Source organism: Mchenga conophoros, linkage group LG7 (genome assembly GCF_057382185.1).
Source record: "Mchenga conophoros isolate Kocher_MC1m ecotype Shallow Benthic linkage group LG7, M_conophoros_male_GT1.1, whole genome shotgun sequence".
NCBI classification, from domain to species: Eukaryota; Metazoa; Chordata; class Actinopteri; order Cichliformes; family Cichlidae; genus Mchenga; species Mchenga conophoros.
The window spans coordinates 14,433,766-14,456,119 of NC_140532.1; the positions used below are offsets into that span (position 1 = coordinate 14,433,766).

General features: G+C 42.9%; 2 protein-coding genes across 2 annotated transcripts; both read right to left on the minus strand.

Annotated features, from left to right (window-relative positions):
* Nucleotides 1-22: 22 nt before the first annotated feature.
* On the minus strand, nucleotides 23-6,992 carry LOC146569786 (acyl-CoA Delta-4 desaturase-like). Its single transcript, XM_085282335.1, has 13 exons — nucleotides 6,857-6,992; nucleotides 6,184-6,447; nucleotides 4,646-4,756; nucleotides 4,164-4,361; nucleotides 3,845-3,946; nucleotides 3,651-3,776; nucleotides 3,505-3,565; nucleotides 3,342-3,418; nucleotides 1,867-1,964; nucleotides 1,557-1,653; nucleotides 1,346-1,425; nucleotides 728-853; nucleotides 23-640 (listed from the first exon to the last, which is right to left on the minus strand). The coding sequence occupies exons 2-13, from the start codon at nucleotides 6,391-6,393 to the stop codon at nucleotides 589-591; spliced, it is 1,338 nt and encodes a 445-aa protein (XP_085138461.1). The 5' UTR covers nucleotides 6,394-6,447; nucleotides 6,857-6,992; the 3' UTR covers nucleotides 23-588.
* Nucleotides 6,993-8,753: 1,761 nt separating this feature from the next.
* Nucleotides 8,754-16,720, minus strand: LOC146569787 (acyl-CoA Delta-4 desaturase-like). The gene is made up of 13 exons (XM_085282336.1): nucleotides 16,555-16,720; nucleotides 15,794-16,071; nucleotides 13,833-13,943; nucleotides 13,386-13,583; nucleotides 12,321-12,422; nucleotides 12,127-12,252; nucleotides 11,977-12,037; nucleotides 11,817-11,893; nucleotides 11,544-11,641; nucleotides 11,253-11,349; nucleotides 11,073-11,152; nucleotides 9,360-9,485; nucleotides 8,754-9,268 (listed from the first exon to the last, which is right to left on the minus strand). Exons 2-13 carry the CDS (start codon nucleotides 16,001-16,003, stop codon nucleotides 9,217-9,219), a joined length of 1,338 nt encoding a protein of 445 aa, XP_085138462.1. The 5' UTR covers nucleotides 16,004-16,071; nucleotides 16,555-16,720; the 3' UTR covers nucleotides 8,754-9,216.
* Nucleotides 16,721-22,354: the final 5,634 nt, after the last annotated feature.

Genomic DNA, 22,354 nt, shown 5'->3' on the forward strand with positions numbered 1-22,354 from the left:
TCAATTTTACCAGAGGACCAGAAACAGTCAGCACAGTTTATTTATTGTAAACTGAAACAGAATAACAAGAGCTGCATTTTAAAGTGGTTACAATTTTAATTTTGACAGAAAATAATGAAATTAATATTGTACAAATAGTGGTTTGTGAGAAACCAGAACATCAGTGACATAGTAGCTCATCTGGCTCACATGAAAAATGTGACTTTGGCCCCAGAGCACCGTGTGTGTAATGACCAATTAGGACATCATTGATTATATTCTGAATGAAACTGTAGGAGGAGATGCAATTCTTCTCAATTTTGAATGGACGGATGGCCAACAGATGGCTTTACCTCACCACACCTTTGAGCAATAAAATGATCATGTTTTATCTGCCAAATTGACTAAACTGACAAAGAATGGCTACTGTTGATCAAGACACTCAAAGGCAACTTACGAGAACCCCAGACTTAACAATAGCATTAATAAGAAAGGTCATTCCCCCACTAGTGGCTTGATTTTAATAATCAGACAGATACAATTAGTTGGGTTTTTTTGATGCAAAAATGAAAAACACTCCTTTTACATCAGTGAAGGAAATGCAGTCTGTTATTTATGGAGGTAAGCGTCGAGCCAGAGGTCTCCTGAGGTTTTCAGTGACCTGATGAAAAGAAAAAAAATAGGAAAAACAAGTAAGTGTCTGTGTGTGTTTTCAACCTCGTCAATGCTCCATTATGATAATACTTACGTGACAATATCAGCAAGGCCTCGCCACAAAGTTTTCTCCTGGTAAGGAATCCCATGTTTCTCACAGAGTGCGCGGACCTGTGGCGCCACCAGGTGGTAGTTGTGGCGCGGCATGGTAGGGAACAAGCTTGAGAGAGAAAAGAAACAGGAAGCTTCTGTCAGATATGATAGCGTCTGAGAATTTGTGTTTTAAAGTCTCTCTATGTTGCCAAACAATTTCATATTAATGACAGCTGTTAAATTATGAAGGCACTGGAACGATGCATGCAGACTGGGCTCCTACAAAAAGTTCTGTCAGAAAAACTGTGTTTACAGAATGTGACTCCATGTCTGTGTGTGTGTGCTCCCCCCCACAGAGCTGCCATTAGAGGCAGTTTCACAAGTGGTTAAATGGGGAGGCCTGACTTTATAGCATGTGATGACACCACTCTTTCACCATTTTTTTCTATATTTACAACAAGCGTGATGCTTGATTCTAGTTCCTGATTCAGAGAGGTTTTATGGACATTTGCTGCTTGTGTCTGCAAAATGGTTGTTTCTATTTTAATCCTAGTACTCGACTTTGTGAAAGCACACTGAACATACATTTGTCTGCATTTGCTGCACTCATTTCACTTACTGGTGCTCGATTTGAAAGTTGAGGTGCCCACTGAACCAGTCGTTGAAGAAGGACTGCTCAATATTACAGGTGGATTGTAACTGAAGACGAGAAAAAAGCCTAAATAAGATCAATATTTGTGATACAGGGACATTTATGAGGATTGGGCGATGGAAGAATCAAAGTGTCCAAAACCTTTGCACAACCTTGCTGGTAAAATAGGTACAGGTACCTGAATAGTCAGCCAGTCCTTGTGCTTTTCATGATCAATGTCCATCGGTATGTGATTCATCTGAGTCACCCACACAAACCAGTGACTCTCCAAAAACCTGCAAAATGAATAACAACATGATAACTTTCATTGTAGAAGGGATAACGGAAAGAATAGAAAAAAATCTTCCTAATAAGGTATACTACAACTGATAGGACCAGGTGACTCTTTCACCCAGAATCTAATCTAAGACAGTGTAACAACTAAAGTATGCCTTATTAGGAAGAGCAATCACATAATGCTTTGGTTAATTCTCTTTCTAAATATTTACCTGACAAAAAAAAAGAGCGCCACTGAGCCAAACACGCCGTATAGAGGTGCATAATAGTAGAAGTAGCGGAGGTAGTATGTCATGGCCCAAGCCAAATCCTTCACAAGACAAGAACATTCATATGATTTATATAATGTCTTACTTAACAAGAGTCATAATTCATCACTATCGTATTTGTACAATTGGGTCCATAATTTATTGGACATTTTTTGTAGTTTTGCCTCTGATCAGAACACAGTGCAGCCCTTCATCTGTCATAAGAGGTTTAACAAAAATGTTGCATTGACTGTTTGGGAATTACAGCCATTTCATACGCAGTCCTTTATTTTCAGAGGCTCAAAATTAAACTAACAAACTACTTCAATTTTATTTAATATAAGCAATATTTTTAGTACGTGTATGAAAATCCTGTGCAGCCAATGACAATTGGAAGATTAGCATAGATGCTCTGCTATCCCTTTACTGTAGACACCTTCAGCTGCTGTCTGCGTCACTTTCTGCCTCCACTTTTGTCTTCAGTAAATGAAAAGCTGCTCTGTTGGCCTGAGATCAGGTGACTGACTTGAGGAATTTCACATTCTTTGCCTTGAGAAACTCCTGTTTCACTAAGCACCAGTGGGGATACTGGCAGACATACAGGTTCATGCATAACACTGCCTTCACCATATTTGACAGACAATTGGGTTTCTCTCCTTCTCCATACTTTTCTCTTCACATTATTCTGGTACAAGTTCTTCTTGTTTTCATCTGTCCAAAGATTTTTACAGACCTTTGCAGGTTTTTTCACATAATTTCTGGCATAGTCTGGTCTTCCAGTTCTTAAGCATAATCTGCTGTATGTATCTTGTTTTAAACCCTCTGTATTTTCATTCACAAAGGTGTGTCTCGATCACAGACCTTGACAATGATACTTTAACCTCCTCGAGCGTGTTCTTGACTTGGTTAGATATTTTAAGGCTGTTTTTCGTAACCATGGAAATAGTTCTGCCATCGTGCACTTCAGTTGTCTTCTGTGATCTTTCAGGTCTTTTGGTGTTACTGAGCCGGCTGTCCACTCATTCTTTCTAAGAATATGTCTCAAATCATTGATTTGGGCACTCCTAAAGTTTTTGCTGTCTCTCTGATAGGTGTAAATGATGGCCGGCCTCCTTCCCTTGCAGTGACATCAGTTTGGGCTTAATATTTAAAAAACAATGAAAAGCTACTAAATGCTAGTTCAATATTTGAAATGAACTTTGCTTTTCGTTCTTTTATCTGGTTAATTTGTCACAGAATAATCAGTTAGTAGTTTAAGCCTCTGAAAATGAGGAGAAACTGTGTGTTTGCTACCACCTGTGCTATTCTGATTTTACTGTAATGTTTTTCTTTAGCACTCTAAGCTCACGTTTCCTTTGCTAGGCTAAATACAGCCTGATACATCAAATGGAAAATAATTATACAAACTGCACTACACCACTCAGAGGCTGAGAGCTTACCAGCCAGTATCGCCGGGTTATCATGGTGTGCATTATATTAAAGTTGTAGAAAACTGGAATGAGCAGCGGAGGTCCCACTGAAAGAGAAAAAAAAAGACAAGGCTTTTTAAAACAAAGCTGTCATAGTTTTTTATTCTTGTTAAATGACTCTGAAGAAACATACAGAGAAAGAAGTACTGGTGTTGGTGATTGTAGGGCATGTGCTTGATCTTCTTTATCCCGTACTGTAACACAGAGGTAAACAGAGGGTGATGAGAAGTTGGATCATATGACTGAAGAAATTAGAAACATTAGTGCTGTGCTACTTGCCTCCACTGGTATAGTCTGTCCAAGTACAAAGGTGTCCAGCGTGTTGATATCGGGGTCCTTGGTGAAGATGTTGGGTTTAGCGTGATGCTGGAAATGTCTGTGATTCCACCAGTTGGCCGAAGCTCCCTGAGAAAATCGATCTTTTAATACCTGTGTTTAATTTATATGAAAAGAATATAACTGAGAGAGGTTACCTTTAAATGACCAATGACAAACTTGTGGACAGCGTGGTTCCAGGTGGACTTTTTGAAGACCGACAGGTGACCAAAGTCATGCTGCAGCCATCCAGCCTGCGCCTAAAGAAGTAGCAAGCATTATGTGATGTTTTTGGCTGGTTTATTCTGAGATTCTACTACAATAGAACTAATCCTCTTACTGACGAAGGTTGAGGATTAGTTATCTCATTATCTCAAACTTTGTGTTTAATGTAAGCATCCACCTTTGTAAAAGTGTATATGTCAGAAAATAAGGAAATACATATTAGGATCCATTTAAAGTTTATGTCTGAATTACCTGAGCGGTTGCTAAAATCACCGAGCACAGTAAGGTGGGTATCCAGCCCGTCCCACACATTGAAACAAGCATCCATCCGAGGGCTTCTAGCAGCACGATGTGACCGAGGTGGAGGAAGAAAAACAAAGGCTGACCTTGAAGCAGACCCTGCTTCTCTACCTGAGCTCGCAAGGTTTTGAAATCCTGCACGATGGCTGCCTGGGTTCAGAGAAGAAGAAACAAACAGTTCTGTAAAGCTGAGAGGATGTTATGTACTAATGTGACACTTGTGAAATCAAGAAAAATGTTTGCATTTTAGCCGTTTTAGGTTTTGATTCAGAGAAACGAGGCATTAAACCCGGCAATGAAACCTGAGCATCAGGAATCTCAGCTGTTCCCAGCACTGTAAAATGCATGAATAGGAATTCAGATCTGTGAAAAGGCTGGCCTACTTCTGTTCCGCATCTAAACAAGGTCCTTTATTCAGGGAATCAAAGGCTCACATTTTTGTCTTGGTCCTGACTTGGCTCTGTTGCTGCCAACTCTCCAAGCAGCAGCGGCTTCAGAAACTTTTGCACGAACTTGGAATCAGGATGAAAAGCAGTGAATGCCTCCTGAAAGAGAGAAAATTGGAAATGTAAGCTAGTAGAAATTATTTAGTGGTTGAAAATAGTTTTGATCCTTCTGAGGGGTCACAAAATCAAAAAGAAACCTCTGGTAAACATACTTATGTATTTGCAACCATGTTGCGTAAAAACAAGTTTACTACCACCGGTATTATTTTTATTTTTCATGAATCATTATTCATAAAACCTCAAAGGGGAACTCTCGTTCTGTTAGAGCTCCAAAGAATGAATAGACATGTAAGGAGTGGCAAAAGGTCCAGGTGTAGACTGTAGACTGGTGTGTAAACTACTTTTCATGCAGGACATATTTAAAGTAAATATCAAGTGAATCAAATTAATTCCAAGCATGTTTTTCTTAACAACAGCATTCACAAATATATGCAGAAAGAAGGAGACACAGTGGGAGAAAGACTTGCTGGCTTTGTGTTGTAGAAGGTCTAAATATTCTTACAGCCATGATCAGTATCCATAAAAAATTAATTAGTAGGTAGTAGATAGAAAAAGATCAATTGATAAAATTAAATGCCAATTAACAAAACAGTAAGACCACTAAGAACAACCGAAAGATAGAGAAAATGTGTGTCTTAAGATTAAGATAAAACTGTTAACACAGAGTTGATCTCTGATAGGAGGTCTCCTCCAGAGGTGTGGAGATGCATGATCTCCCTTACTCACCCCAGAACAGTTAAAAGTGTTTTTTCTGAGGATCTAAGAGATTATTACATGAATGAAAGCTCTGACAGAAATGTTGGAATGACTATTTAATACCCAGGAATGTGTCCATTTCAAGTATATTAGTAACTATACTTGCCAGTACGATTAAGCAGAGTAAAAAGTAGACTTAAAGAGTTTAAATAGTGTCCAGTGCCATCTGCTCTGTGGAGCCATCCATGGATCCAATTCCAGTGTTTGTACAGCATTTGTTTTTTATGTTTAATATATTTGCTTATATCGGTAAACAGGATTTATGAAAGGGTTATATAATATGAAAAGCAATGACCTCTTTTGAAAGTATCTTTTAGACATTTTTAATGTCAGTGCCACTTTTTACCTTGATAAATAAAGGATATATAAAATTCCCAAAAAAGTTTCTTTGTACCTTGTGACAGCAATGTTTGTTTCTGGCTCAAAATGAATCGATCATAGGCCAATAAGTCATTTACAGTCGTGTAAATACCGGAATTTTTTTAACCGTTTAACAGTTAAAAAAACAAAACAAAAAAACCGTGGTCCACCTCCAACACGTTCTCACTCCCAGAATTGTAGTTAATCACAATATTTAGGTGGTATTCATAAACACCACAACTTTCATATTATTAAAAATAAAATAAAAACAAGCAAACATAAATTCACAAGCCCGTGCATTCTGAATTTATTTTCAAGGAAAGTACATAAAACATATAAACGTAATATACCGTGGCATCCTCTCCAGCATAGTGGCCGATGACGCGAAACCCTCCTGGATGCCTTTTGGCCCAATGAGTGATGTTGTAAACCTTTCGATCGATGACCAGCCATTGATCATTCCTGCTGTTGTGGCTCTGCACTTCCTCCCAGGTGTAAACGCCTTTAGCTTTCCCACTGTCCGGCTCTCCCGGCACCGTCTGCTGGCTTCCACGTCCCATCCTCACCGCTGCCTCTGGTCTGAATGCACCTGAGCTCTAAAGTGCCAGTCCGACCTGGGTGTAAAAAAGGGGCCCTTTTAACCGTTTACGCAAGGAGCAGCACACGCAGGGAAGATGTAGTTTGATGCTAGTGTTTTCTTGAGTTTAATACACCGAATGTAGCGCAAGGAAAACAAAGAAGAGTGCAACATCCTCATTAATAATTCATGAGATCCCACAGCCTCCAACTGAAGCTGCTGGTGAAGCAAAAGCTCCAAGATTTTGTGTCGACATTAAACATCAACCTAGCCGCCAGATGCATCGATACTGGAAAAAGTCCAGTCGAGGTTAACGTGTAAAAACCCAACACAAAAGTGACTAAAGCGCCACCAAAACGGATTAATCGTCCCACAACTGAACAATTAAACAACAAGGGTGGGTGTCCGTGCAGGCAATAACACGAAGAGGATGAATGTTAACTTACAGCATCCGGCTTTCAACTTCTTCTCATCGGGTTTCAGTCACAATAGAGCGGTTAAAAAGGTTCAGTTCCGCTTTATGTAGCGATCATCAAGTACAAACTCCAAGCAGATCATTCGAGGGTGTCTGGGCCAATCGGCGCTCAGTATATCCCCCCCCCGCTGGCCAGGGTGGCCTCAATAAGCTCCCTGCACATTTTCTAATTCAGAAAGGGCAACCGGTTTAATGGCTCTAACTTTGTTTGATGTGGTATAAGCCATTTGTTTCTCCCTTCTTCTTCTTCTTCTTCTTCTTTTTAAAAAAATACAGTGCAACCAACGAATTTGCAAATACAATAAGTGAAGCCTCTTAGTGATGCCTGATGTTACTCCTTGTCCAAGTTAATGGTCGATGAGTCAGTGGGTTTGAAAATAAGTCATTGGGAAGGAAGGAAGAGGGGTCCCTGGTCTTATAATGTGCACTCACTTTGCATGACTATCATTTGCTCATTGTCTTTCAGAGAAAGCAATCTCAGTATCATTCCCTGAATTTGATGTCTATGCTGACCTCCAGTGGCTTAACTTGCTATCTTTCTGCAGGGTATCAGTGTGCAGATGTACTCTGATACCCTGTGATAGTACTGCTACTGCTGCAATAAAGCAATCCGCTGATCAGTCTGCGCCTTTTTAAGTTCTGACTGAAATGTCAGAAAGGAGTGATTAAAATCTTTATTTCCGTGACAGATGCATACAGCGTGGCACAAGGAAAAGCAATGTCCATTGGTATGGTACACTGCCATAAAAATCTGCCTATGCTAGCACAAATTACCACTTAAAGAAATCCAGCTGTTAATAATGTTATTGATGGCATCTTTTCTTGCCATTACCTGTCACTGTATCCTAAAAACTTTGCATCTATAGCATACACTTTCTGTCAGAAGTGATCGTGCATTTAGGAAACTACAGTTTAATTTGTGATAGACTGCAAATGATTGGCCTGACTGTATTTTCTGCAGGACTGTTGACTGTTTGGAGGTCCCGACTGGAGCCTGTTGTCCCTGAACAAAGAAGAAGTGGAGGCTGTGTTTGGAGATGAAGGCTGTCGTGTCTACTCATAGGTCACTGTGCAGAAAGAACACAGGTCAGTCACAAACATCTGTCAAACTGCTTACACAGCTGTTTAATTCATAGACGTGCTTGTTTGTTGAAAAGCTCAGAGCCTTTGGATACTGTAGATACTGTGTGAATAAGACCCACATTCAGACTTTCAACAATTATCTGAGCACGTTAGGACAAGTAGATATACACAGGTACATAAAAACACAGGTGTCAGGTGTCAGAGTCTTAGTGATTATAGATCATCACTGAGCACACATTACATCTTTGAGGCAAAGATCAGTAATCCAGTGTGATACGTTTCTGAATATTTTACTGTTTATTCTCTAGTTATAACATACCCTATATCAGAAACAAAGTCAAACTTTAATTTTGAGTCCAAATAGGTTTCATTTTGTTTTATTGATCTCAAATGATTATTTTTGTTTTTATTTATTTCTTTCATGAAAAAATAGCCCTAGAACCTCATTGTGTAGCTCTGCTGTTAATAACCATGATTGGTTTTGAAACGCCTGTTTGAACAACTCACAACCGGTAAGATTAATTAGCAACATAACCTCTCAGAGATGTGGAGAGAATCAGATAAAAACGTGTCCACCATATGGTCTTGGTAAGCAACTTAAAAGTAACGTAAAATTATCACGATTTTGCAGCGTTTCAGCATCACTTAGCAAGAAATGCTTCTGCATATTGTTGTTTTTGTCATTAAAAGTGAGATTATATGCAGTATATATGTTGCTGCCGTAAAGTGTCATTTACATTGAGCTTTTTGTTGGAATGTGTTTTCTAAAATAGATTTGGTGACGGTTTCTTTCAACACGGTTTCTTTATTGTATACTGAAAGAGCAGAACAGAAGAGCTGTATTTAAAGTTACACAAAGTTGCACGTTAGACAGGAGATAATAAACATTTTAATATATAGTTTGTTGTTTGAGTGAAAACAAATTATCCTGTTTAATCATTCAAATATTATCACAAGATAGAAAAATGAAAACTCATTTTAAATGAGTCACAGGGGCAAGTTCCACAACTGTGTTTATAACATCACACCGCTGCTGATCAAGATATTCTTAAGGCAACTTAGGAAAACCCTGTGATCTATAAAAATCAGCAAATCTGAAAACCAAAGTAAGACTTAACAATAACACCAATAATGAGAAAGATCCTTCCCACAATTTCGACTGAATTTTAAACTTGAAATGGATACAATCGCTTTCTGATGAAAAAGAGAAAAACGCTTCCTCTACATCAGTCAAGGAAATGCCGTCTGTTATTTATGGAGATATGCATCGAGCCACAGATCCCCCGAGCTTTTCAGTGACCTGTAAAAGTCCAAAAGAAAAGTCAATCTTTCCATAAAAGAAGACTGAGCCATGCACTGTATTTACAATCTTTCTAACAGTCTGCACTTACGTGACAATATCAGCAAAGCCTCGCCAAAATGTTTTCACCCGGTAAGGAATCCCATGTTTCTCACAGAGTGCGCGGACCTGTTGGGCAACCAGGTGGTAGTTGTGGCGCGGCATGGTAGGGAACAAGCTTGAGAGAGAAAAGAAAGAGGAATTTTCCCTCAGATATGACGCCATGATTCACTTTGATGTAGGCAAAGAGAGAGTTTCGTGGATCTTTAATGCTTGTACAGTTTTGTGCAAATGTCCTGAGCTACTCCTCATTTCTTTACGTTTTGCTGGGAAAATGAATAATAGGTCAATAATTTATTAAAAGATGCATAAATAAGTAGTTTTCGGGAATAGTTATCCAGACTTCTAGAAAGACATTCGAAGCTTATTTTTGGGTGCTGCTTCACTGCTTCAACAATGCTGAGGTCTGGGCTCTGGGGAGTCCAGTTGTGTTGTTGTTCTGTGTTTCACTGCACTGGGACTGTGTGTGATCATCATTATAAATGCAATGGTCAATTAGATGTTTTTCGTGGAAAACGTGTGATGTGGTGAATCAAAATCTGACTGTTCTTTTCTGTGTTCATAATTCCGTCAACTTCAACACTGGCTGAAATGCAGCCCCAAAACATGACAGAGCCTCCACCATGTTTGGATGTAGACACTCGCTGTTGTGCCTCTCTCCTTCTTCGATCGTCGCTTGTCATATTGATGAGAATTTTGTTGATCACTCAGTAAGACCTGTTGTCACTGATTTTCAGTACAGCTCTTGTGTTATTACCTCAGCCTTTTTTTCCCCATGCTTGCTTAAAAATGAAGTCTCGACAGCCACCCATCCACTACCGGTAACAAAGTGCTTAAAGATACAATGTCACAATAGTTGTTTGCTAAGTTGTTTGTTATACATAGACACTCGAGTTCCTTTTTTTAATGCTCGAATTATTCATAGGTCAGTATTAAGTAGTTTAACAAACAAAGAAACGTTCCTCTGAGAATAGTCAACTGATATTGAATAAAAAACCCGAAAACCTTAAGAAACTGTTGCTGAAGACCGCTGTAAAAAGTTGCAATAAAGTCTGGCTCCTTTTAAGCAAAATATAAAGGTCATGTTATGGAGTAACGTGATGAGTTGCTTTTTCTGATGATTCACTTTTCACTAACAAACCCAACACCGTTAACAGTTAAGTGGCTTTATAAACAATAAAATATTCTTTTGAAAATGATCAGGGACAAAGGAGAACTATTGCTCAAGAACCTTTATAAAAATTACAGGGAAGTCTGGCTCATTGGAGGGAAATTCACTAGCTGTGACCACATTATCATTTAGGTTCAACTCCATTTCTAGACGGTAACAACAGATGGTGCACGCATGAATGGAGGGTGCGGTTTTTGGGAGGACTCAGAGGGGAGTGGCAGCCACTCCCAGACCAGACAAACCCCCGTGTACGAATGAGAGGCGAATAAATTGGAAAAGGGAGGCAGTGTGAGGCAAAAAACCGAGAACAAACAGCTTGTCGTACAGGCGGGTCATATATAGACAGAGAAGGGGAGTGTATGAGGTGTAGTCCTGTTCCTGAAATTCTGATAAATTATCTCAAGACATTTGAACAGTATTGTATCTGTAGAACAACTGTTTCTTATTTAATATCAGTAATCGACTTTGAACTCTCAGCAGTGTGAGCATGCTGAACATACATTTGTCTGCATTTGCTGCACTCATTTCACTTACTGGTGCTCGATTTGAAAGTTGAGGTGTCCACTGAACCAGTCGTTGAAGAAGGACTGCTCAATATTACAGGTGGATTGTAACTGTCAAAAGGCCACGAAGGAGTTAATAAAAACATAATAAAGGGAATGGTTTTAGTCATCAAATGTCAGCAGTGCCTGCTGGTAAAAGTAGTACAAGTACCTGCATGGTCAGCCAGTCCCTGTGCTTTTCATGATCGATGTCCATCGGTATGTGATTCATCTGAGTCACCCACACAAACCAGTGACTCTCCAAAAACCTGTAACATTAAAAACAATATAATACTTTTGATTGAAAAGATGCTATAACATGATGCTAAAGAGTACCACAGTCTGTGTTACAGTTTGAGTCAGTCTGTTAATTGGTAACAAATCATGAGTTAATTATTTACATATCAGTAGTATTAGGAAGAGCATTAAAAAATTTTGGTTGACTTGTTTTATAAATATTTACCTGACAAAAAACATGAGTGCCAATGAGCCAAACACGCCATACAGCGGGATGTAACAGGAGAAGAATCGAAAGTAGTACGACAAGGACCACGCCAGATCCTTCACAAGACAAAAAAGTTCATTTTATCCTGATAATTTCTGCTTAAAAATAATCTTAATTCACCATATTCTTATTTTAAACTTATTCTGTTTTTACTTTAATGTTTTTCTTTAGCCCTTATCCTTAAATATTTAATTAAAACAAAACTAAACCATCTGTAGCCTGACAGCTTACCACCCAGTCACGCCGGGATATCATGGTCTTCATTATCTGCATGTAGAAATAAACTGGAATGAGCAGCGGTGGTCCCACTGAAAGAAAAATACAAAAAGATTTACTTTAAAATTGCAACATTGTGAAATTATAGTTTTTATTCTTCTCAGACAAAACATACAGAGAAAGAAGTACTGGTGTTGGTGATTGTAGGGCATGTTTTTGATCTTCTTTATCCCGTACTGCAACACAGAGGTAAAGAGGGGGTGTTAAGAAGTTGGACCGTATGAATGTTTGAAGAAATCAAAAATATTCGTTTAGTCCCGCTTGCCTCCACAGGTTGAGTCTGGCCAAGCACAAAGACATTCAGCATGTTGATATCGGGGTCCTTGGTGAAGATGTTGGGTTTAGCGTGATGCTGGAAATGTCTGTGATTCCACCAGTTGGCCGAAGCTCCCTGAGAAAATCGATCTTTTAATACCTGTGTTTAATTTATATGAAAAGAATATAACTGAGAGAGGTTACCTTTAAATGACCAATGACAAACTTGTGGACCAGGTGATTCCAGGTGGACTTTTTGAAGACCGACAGGTGACCAAAGTCATGCTGCAGCCATCCAGCCTGTGACTAGAGAAGAAGGAACAGCTGTTATACTGGCCACATACAGCCAGAGCCTGTGCTGCAGGTGGTCAATTTAGGACTACGTTCCATCACTGGACTCGTAAAAAGACAAGAGCAGGAATCGAAACTGAGTGCTTAGAGGGTCTGAAACCCAAGCTTTGCCCCACAGTGCAGCTCCAGAAGCCACCTAAGTGTCCTTATCTAGAGGACCTTGAGCTGCCTGAGCCACAGGACATAGAGTCCAAACTGTCCGTTGACCCTTCACCTCTGGCCCCTGGTGGATTCAGCCGATCTTGGCCACCTGAGGAATCCAGTCCTCTGCCAGTTACGAGCCAAGCCACCAGAGATGTCCCTTTACCTCCTGCCATGCCTCAGGAATGGTCCAGTCTCTGTCACAGGCCTCCGTGCCCACCCCCTGAACAACTCTGTGTTCATCCCTCTGCTGGGGCCCTGAATTGCTTCATTTTCTCTGTTGGTCCATGCCATCCCACAGATCTGAGCCTCGGCCATGCTGCCCCTCTGTTTCAGCCAAATGAACAGCTACCCTGTTCTACTAGCCCCGAGCCCTTGTGTTGTTGCTTTTTGTTTTTCATCCCTGGAGACTTCCATCACCCATTTGGGTCAGCTGAGTTTGTGTCAGGTGGGGATACACTGTGTCATGGACACTGAAGTTTTGGATTATTCCTTTTGTTTTTAAATTCTTGTATTTTTGGTGTTTTTAATCTTTTGAGTTTTGTACATAGCAGTCATTTCCTGGTGGGTTTCTTTATGCTTTTGTCTTTAGGTGTTTTTAGTTTTTTGCAAACTATCTTTTGCCAAGATGAAAGTTATAGTTCATATTCAATTTCCTGAGTTTTAGTTTATCCTGCATGTGTTTCCCTGTTGTTTAGTCCCTGTCTGTGTTACTTGCAGAAATGCATACTAGGACCCATTTAAAGTTTATGTCTGAAAAGTTCATGTCTCAATTACCTGAGCAGTTGCCAGCAAAACTGAGCAAAGTAAGGTCAGGATCCAGCCCGTCCCCCACATTGAAACAATGAGCCATGGAAGGGCTTCTAGCAGAATGATGTGACTGAGGTGGAGGAAGAAAAACAAAGGCCGAGCTCGAAACAGACCCTTTTTCTCCACCTGATCTCGTAGAGTTTCAAAATCCTGCACGAGGGCTGCCTGGGTGCAGAGAAGAAGAAACAAACCATTCTAAAAAGCTGAAAAGGTGATGCACTGATATCACATTTGTAAAAGTGTTTGTTTGTTCAAGGTAACAAAACCTGACCATCTAGAATCTCAGATGCTCCCAACACTCAGCACTTCATAATTAACAAAACAGATCTGCTAATTTTTTAACTTACATTTATTTCACTACATCACTCACATGTTATCAATAAAAAAAATAAGGGACTTTAATTAAAGGCTCACATTTTTGTCCCGGTCCTGGCTTGGCTCTGTTGCCGCTAACTCTCCGATCAGCAGCGGCTTCAGAAACTTTTGCGCAAACTTAAGATCAGGATGGAAAGCAGTGAATGCTTCCTAAAAAACAAAGAAACAAGCAAAAAGAAAAAGAAAAAAAGAAAGAAAGAAATGTAATCAAAAACAAAAAAGTTTTCAGATCCTAAAAAAAACTGTTTAAAGATAAATTCTCACATGATTTAATTGTTCATAGTAATGCCACAGCATTAAAGCAGCAGTGTTACCATCTGGCAGACGTTACAGGAGCCTGTCTGCTCGGACTACAAGACTTAAAAACAGTTTTTACCACCAAGCCATACGACACCTCAACCACAACACTTAAACACACACACACACTCCACAGGACGCACTCAGAAGCTACCCTGCAGCTTCACAACTCTGTTTAATCTGCACTGGTCACTCCACTTTATTGTTATTGATATTTATATTTAAAAAAGTGCAATACTGTAATTTTCTGCTGCTCATTCCTGTGCAATATCCCATCTGCCCTCCCGTCATATTTCTTTTCAAGATTTTCTTATTTAATCAATAGTGTACATATATTTATATTTATAGATTCATATATATTTAGTCATCTTTTCTCTTTTACCACGTCTCTCTAATATTTTGCTCTTTACTATTTTTCTATTTTTTTAATTATTATTTTTTATTATATTTTCTTCTACTGTACCTGCTGCTGAGTGACTGCTGCTCGTCAAACACATTTCATTGCAATGTTGACCCTGTGCTAACTTGCATATGACAAATAAAACTGAAAACTGAAAACTGAAACAGCAATTCATTGCTGTATAGCAAAGCTGTGTACAGTCATAGTTGAGGGGTTTCAAATATGGGGGCCACCCTCACACAATGAGACAAAAAATGAATATTGACCAGAATAAAATGGAAAACAAGCTTCTGCATCAGTTCTGTACTTGTGTCAGTATTTTGGAGTTTCTAATATTTTTGTTCTTGAACAGTTATTTAGGGCGTGTGTGAAATCCCTTTCTGTCACAATTGCAAGGAACTTATCAATATGCGAGGAGTGCCAGGGGACTAGCACAGACACTATGTTTTGTAAGAAATGAGAAACCACTGAGTTTTTATCTCTAAAATAAAATACTAATAAGATACTCTTTACCCTTCCAATGTTGCAATAAAATCTATTTATTTATTATTTCATTAATTGCTGTCAATTTGAGATACTAGAAAAGTCAAGTCAGAATAGAGTAAAATAAATAAATAATTGATAAAACAAATAACTAAATAAACGACAGCTCTGAAGAGTTTTCTTGAAAAATGTCAGTAGAATGTCTCTTTCAGTGTTTTGGAGCTGCCACAGAAAAAAAATCATGAACTGCTTTATCCGGCTTAACGGTAGAAGGCTGCTTTGAGGAACTGAGAGATCAAGAAGTATTAGGAGCAGAGAAGTCAAAGGAGCTTGGAAAGAAAAGCGTCTGGACTTCTTTAAGTTGCTTGAAGACGTTTCACCTCTCATCCGAGAAGCTTCTTCAGTTCTAAGGTCAAATGGTGGAGAGTCCCAGATATAAACCTAGTGGGAGTAACCCCCCACAGAGGGACAAAAGGACCCCCTGATCCTTTTGTCAGGGGGTCCTTTGACTACGATGACCTGGATGACTGAGAACCTTCACAGACATACTAGGAGCAGAGTTTGGCAAAAAGGATGAAACTGCTTTTTAAACTTCAAAAATCTGGACTTCTGGATTTTTCCCCCCTGAAAAGTGACAGTTGAAGTGTCAACCATTCGTATATCCGTTTATCCTCTTTCAAATGTTCCTCCATGTCTGGGTCACGGGGAGTATCAGATAATGTTTCGTGAAATGAACGAAGAGAAACCTACTTTGTCATTTGATGTCTTTCAAAATAAAATCACATGAAAAAAAGCACAGGTCTGTATAATGAAAACGTACCGTGGCATCCTCTCCAGCATAGTGGCCGATGACTCGAAACCCTCCTGGATGCCTTTTGGCCCACTGAGTGATGTTGTAAACCTTTCGATCGATGACCAGCCATTGATCATTCCTGCTGCAGTGGCTTTGCACCTCCTCCCAGGTGTAAACACCTTTAGCTTTCCCGCTGGCAGGCTCTCCTGGCCCCGTCTGCTGGCCTCCACGTCCCATCCTCACCGCTGTCTCTGGTCTAAATTCACCTGAACTCTAGAGGGTCAGTCAGCCGCAAAGTTTCACACCTGGATGTAAAAAGGGCGGATTCAGGGAGGAAAACTCATAGGGTGGATGTTACTGGTATACTGTTGCTTTCTTTAGTTTAATAAGTTGACTGTGGCACAGAAAAACAAAGAGGAGTGCAACATCACTAACTAATAATTCATGATGAAATCCGAATACCATCTATTGGAGCTACAGTTGAAGCAGGTCGGTTTTCACCCACTGACTTTGCGTCATTCGTCTTTATCGGCATTAAACGCCGATCTAACTGTTAGACGCACATTTTCACTTAAAAACAGGAAATTGAACAATATTGAGGACACAAGTGCGTTTTATACGTGAATGCACAGGTTAAAAAATAACTAGTCAACGTTAATGTGTAAAATCTAGACACAGAAATGACTGTAGCGCCATGGAAAAAAGCGTTAATTAAATAATTAAATAATAGCGGCAGATAACGGGCGGCTGGCTGTGCACGCCAAAACATGAAGATGATATTTACTCACAGCATCCAGATTTTAAACCAGCCTCCCCGGGTTTCGGGCACGTTAAAAGATCGATTCAGTGAGCTCAAGTCCTTTTTATATAACAATCATCCCCAAAAACCCATCCTCTGCCTTCCCTATACGCACACCATTTCATCCACGCACTCCTTCTGTACAAACTCTGAGCAGATCATTCGAGGTGTCTGAGCCAATCGGCGCACAGTACATTCTTGTCCCCTGGCCAGTGTGCCATAGGCTCAATAAACTGCTCGTCTGAACAGTGCAAAGTCGTTTGAGCGCACAGACGAAAAATAGTTTTAGTCTGGGAGATGTCACACACAGTTTCTGACAGTTTCTGATTTGATAGAAGGATTAAAGACACGGGAGGTCTTTAAGGGGCAACCCTGCTATTCATTTATTTACTTTTTGTTGTTTTTGTTTTGTTTTTTAATTTTTTGTTACCTCCCCCAAAATGCTTCTATACCTAATTAACCCGTTTAACTCCTAACTCCCATTTTTTTCTCCAAATAGTTTAATGTTGTATGTCTAAAAAGTTTACAATTATTGCACATTTGAAATTGCTTCTTCTTCTTTTTCTTTTTTCTTTTTTTCAAAAATATTATATCAAAACACACGCTCCATAAAAACATGCAGACCATCAACGGGTAAACAAAATGCAGGACTCTTGGATATCAGACATGTCGAAAGCATTGTTGTGTCAAGCTTAAAGTGATGTTGACGCCAATTGTAATCATTATTGTGCTGGCAGTGCTCCAGTAAGAGCAGAAAGTTTCCATCTCTAAGGCCATTTTTATTTTATATGCCCTCCTGATCGCCAAACGACCATAATGCCAGCGATAACGAATTTCTGCACATTCAGTGTCGTAAAATAATGACTCACTTAATTGCGCACTGTTGCAAAATAGGACAATTTATACTACTTTAGATCAGATAGTTTTTTTAGTGCCACACCACCAGCTTGAAAGGAGAAGCACAGAAGCAAAAAAAACAAAACAAAAACAAAAACAAAAAAAAACAGGCAATACGTTCTGTGAACAATAATTTGCATCTCCTAAAAATGTTGCTGCAGACAAATGGCTACAGTACACGCAGAGGTACTACAGTCAGTATGTTTTTAAATTTTAACTGCTTGAAAAGTTGCAAATATTTTTACTTTACTGCAAATACCGAGGCTGTCAAGCATGCTTTGGTGTGTTATCAGGTTCTTGGTAATATAGCTGCAAATTCTGATGCATGGGCTGCCATTCCCTCCCTCACCAGCAGATTGTGCTCCTTTAGTCAAACCGCTTGCTTGTCATTTGACTCAGTGAATCAACAGTATGCAGGCTTATCATTAGTGTTGTGTTGCTTCTGTTGTTCTTAAGAAATATATAAAATATTGCAATGAAATCCAAACCAAATATCTGAATCATCTTTCAGTCTACAGAAGGCACGTCTGTTGTCCGTTGCCAATTAAGATGTGCACAGGTGTGTAATTAATACAACGACATGCAATCTAAAGGAGCAAGCAAGTTAACTGAGAAAGCCCTGGACTAAAAACTAAACTGCACAGGCCCAATGGAGCCAGATTAGTAGTATTAGTACAGTAAGAAAGAACTTGACAGTTTGATGTGATGTCAGTAAGATGCAAATGATGTAAACCATTATATGCACAATGGTTTCCTGCTTTTGTCATGGAGTTTGAAGACCTCACTAGGTAAGTGTCATGGTCCTGGGCCATGTTGGCCCAGTGTTCTTAGTTTTCTTGTATGTTTGTATTTTGTTCCTTATTTAGGCCATGTTTTCTGAGTTGCCCTGTTGTGTTGTTCCCTAAGTGTTTTCCCTTCATGGCTTTTACCCCCTGTGTGCCCCTCTGTGTATCTGTGAGCCCTCGTCTCTCCTTATGTTTTATTCCATGTTTCCCCTGCCCATTATGTCCAAGTTCTCCCCGTGCTCTCTCTCCCCCCCCCCCCCCCCCCCCCTGTGTGCCCTGTGTATTTGAGCCCTCGTCTCCCTTTGTGGTTGTTTCATGTTTCCCCAGCCCGTTATGTCTGTGTTTTTCCCCGTGCTCTCTCTCCTCCTGTCTGAACCTCTGTGCACTTCCTGTTTACTTTGTGACTCTCACGCCCGTACATGTCATGTTCAGTTCACCCCGCCCTGTCTCGTTATGATTATCAGTGTCACCTGTGTTCCCCGTGTGTTCCCACTTTCCTCGTTTACCCTCTGTGTATTTCTGTCTGCGTCTCCCTCTGTTCGGCGTGACGTCGTCCCTCATGCTGTGTGTGGATCTCCCTGTGTGTTCTTAGTTTATGGTTTCCAGTTTAGTCTAGTTTGTATGTTTGTTCTCCCAGCAAATAAAGCTGTGTTTTGAGTTCACCTCCCCGAGTCTGAGTCCTGCATTTTGGGTCCAACTCCTGCCTGCCGCACAGCGATTCCTGACAGTACGACGTCACCACAACATGGACCCAGCGGATTCATCCCGGGAACATGACCTCTCCCGCATCCACCGCCTGATCGAGCGGGTTTCCCTCACTAAGGACGCTAAGACCATGGCAGTTGGGATTAACGCTATAGAAGCGATCCTGGAGGGGAATCCTCATTTGCGCACACTAAAGGGATTTATGGGCTTCATGGACCAGCTGCATGAAGCCCAGGAGGTGCTACAGGCTCGGGAGCTTGCAGCCTTTGTCCGCGCCCAGTATTCTTCGCCGAAGCCGCCGCATCGGCCGCAACACAAGGAGCTCTCCGCGGAGTCGGCCGCCGTACAGCAGCAATTGCAACAGGGGAAAGGCGTTTCTGCACCGCGGCCACAGAGCTCCACTTCTTGCCGCTCAGGGCTTAATTCACCTGCCTCCTGCTTGGCGGCGATGTGGTCGCAGGACGAGGACGTCTTTTCTCCATCGTCACCAGTTTCTCCTGTCGCCTCAGCCCCTGCCGCCAGGAGGAAGCGGCGCCACCGCCGTCATTCCTCACTACAACCGGAGCCCAATCACTCGTCAGAACAGCAGGCAATGGTGAGTGATGTTGACTGTACCCCTATTGCTTGTACCCCTATTGCTTCACCTGCAAATAGTAATGGGAACTGTTTTCTTCTCACGGCTAAGAGTAGTGAGGTGAAGGCGGTTTGTTCCATGGACATTCACCCCGGCCCCGTAGAAAGAAAAGACTCCCTGACCAATTATGTTGATGCTTTTTCCGCTGAAGAATCAGAATGCATGGGCAAAACTCTGATTGTGCACCCTCTGTTGGAGCCTGCTAAGAACTCTTCTGTCGATACAGAGTTAACCCCGGACAGTTTGAATTCAGTTTTGACATGTACTGCTGAATCTATGAATGACGCTGTGGGTTTGCAACCCAAGAGTGGGGAGGGGGACTTAACGGGCTGTTTCTGCCCTGTTCTCTTAGAGCAGAGAAGCCTAAGCAGAACTGTTTCTTCTGAACTCGTTCAGCTAGTTAAACCGAGCCCTAGAGGCTCAGGGGAGCCTATACCACCCCCTGCATCACGCTCACTACAAACACCTCCTCAACCGTTAGCCCATTCAGCAGCCCAGCTCGCTGTTCAGCTGCCCTCAGCTCAGTCAGCTGCCCAGTTAGCTACTCCGTTACCTGCAGCTCAATCATCTGCTCCTTCACTAGTTTCATTCTCACCACAACGGTCACTTCAGTCTTTCTCAACCCAGTCTCCTGCTGAGCAGCCAACTTTTCTCACTCGTATTAAGCAGGAAAACATGCTCAACAGGACTGTTTTCGTCCCTCGAAAGCTGGCCCGATTAGAGACATTTACTACCTCCAGGGCCTCCCCAGAGTCCGAGTTTCAACCCGCAGTTGACTCTGGACCCCTGGGGGCTAAGGAGTCAGCCGAGGACTGCACCCAACTGTTGCCTCCTGAGCCTAACCTATGTGTTGCTCAGCCCCAGTCAGCATCAACGCTGCCAGAGGCCCGTGCGCCTGCTGGTCCTGCTCTGTCCCTGCCTTCCAGAGGCCCGTGCGCCTGCTGGTCCTGCTCTGTCCCTGCCTTCCAGAGGCCCGTGCGCCTGCTGGTCCTGCTCTGTCCCTGCCTTCCAGAGGCCCGTGCGCCTGCTGGTCCTGCTCTGTCCCTGCCTTCCAGAGGCCCGTGCGCCTGCTGGTCCTGCTCTGTCCCTGCCTTCCAGAGGCCCGTGCGCCTGCTGGTCCTGCTCTGTCCCTGCCTTCCAGAGGCCCCTGGTCCTGCTCTGTCCCTGCCTTCCAGAGGCCCCTGGTCCTGCTCTGTCCCTGCCTTCCAGAGGCCCCTGGTCCTGCTCTGTCCCTGCCTTCCAGAGGCCCCTGGTCCTGCTCTGTCCCTGCCTTCCAGAGGTCCCTGGTCCTGCTCTGTCCCTGCCTTCCAGAGGTCCCTGGTCCTGCTCTGTCCCTGCCTTCCAGAGGTCCCTGGTCCTGCTCTGTCCCTGCCTTCCAGAGGTCCCTGGTCCTGCTCTGTCCCTGCCTTCCAGAGGTCCCCGGTCCTGCTGGTTCTGTTCCGTGTTTTCCAGAGGTCCCCGGTCCTGCTGGTTCTGTTCCGTGTTTTCCAGAGGTCCCCGGGCCTGCTGGTTCTGAAACTGTTTTTGCTGGGGGGCCCGAGGAGCCCGTCCAGCACCATGCCACGTCAGCTGTACAGGCTGGGAAGCAGCCTGCTAGGAATGGCGTGAGCTTTCTCTCCGCCTCGGACTGCTTTCTGCTTCAGCCGTCTCTTCCGGCTGGAGGGCCCGAGGAGCCCATCCGGCCTCAAGCCACGTCCGCTGGGGGGTCCGAGGGGCCCGTTCAGCCTCCTGTCTCCGCTGGAGGGTCCGAGGGGCCCGTTCAGCCTCCTGTCTCCGCTGGAGGGTCCGAGGGGCCCGTTCAGCCTCACGCCGCATCAGCTGGATGGCCCGAGGAGCCTGTCCAGCCGCCACCTGCGACCGCCTCGTCGTCGCCTGGTCCGGCTGCATCTGCCTGTGCTTCTGCTACGCCTGGTCCGGCCTCAGCCTCTGCAGCTCCGCCTGGTCCAGCCTCAGCCTCTGCAACCTCGTCTGGTCCGGCCCCCGCATCGCCACCGTCTGGTCCTGCCTCGACTGGTCCTGCCTCGACTGGTCCTGTGCCCACCAGGCCATGGCCAGCATGCCTGAGACTGGAGGGCCGCCGCTGCCTTCCGCGCGGTCGGCCCCCTGAACTGCTCCGTCGTCTCCTTCGCCGCCGCCGCTGCCTTCCGCGCGGTCGGCCCCCTGAACTGCTCCGTCGTCGTCCCCCCCCTTCGCCATCGCCGCTGCCTTCCGCACGGCCGGCCTCCGGGCCAACTCTGTCACCTGTGCCACCCGCCTGGTCGCCCCCCCGACCGTGTGGCCCGTGAACTCTTGTGCCTGTGGGCTCTGGGTCGGCCCCCTGAACCTTATTTGGACTATAGTCATGTGCTCCTGTGTTTTCTGTTTGTTTTTGTTTCCCGTTCTGGTCCCTCCGTCCTGGTCCCCCGCCTCCCGCCCTGGGTGGGTTGTTTTCTGTTTTTGTTTTTTTGGGTTTGGGCTGTCGGGAGCCAGCCCTTGGGGGGGGGGGGGGGGGTACTGTCATGGTCCTGGGCCATGTTGGCCCAGTGTTCTTAGTTTTCTTGTATGTTTGTATTTTGTTCCTTATTTAGGCCATGTTTTCTGAGTTGCCCTGTTGTGTTGTTCCCTAAGTGTTTTCCCTTCATGGCTTTTACCCCCTGTGTGCCCCTCTGTGTATCTGTGAGCCCTCGTCTCTCCTTATGTTTTATTCCATGTTTCCCCTGCCCATTATGTCCAAGTTCTCCCCGTGCTCTCTCTCCCCCCCCCTGTGTGCCCTGTGTATTTGAGCCCTC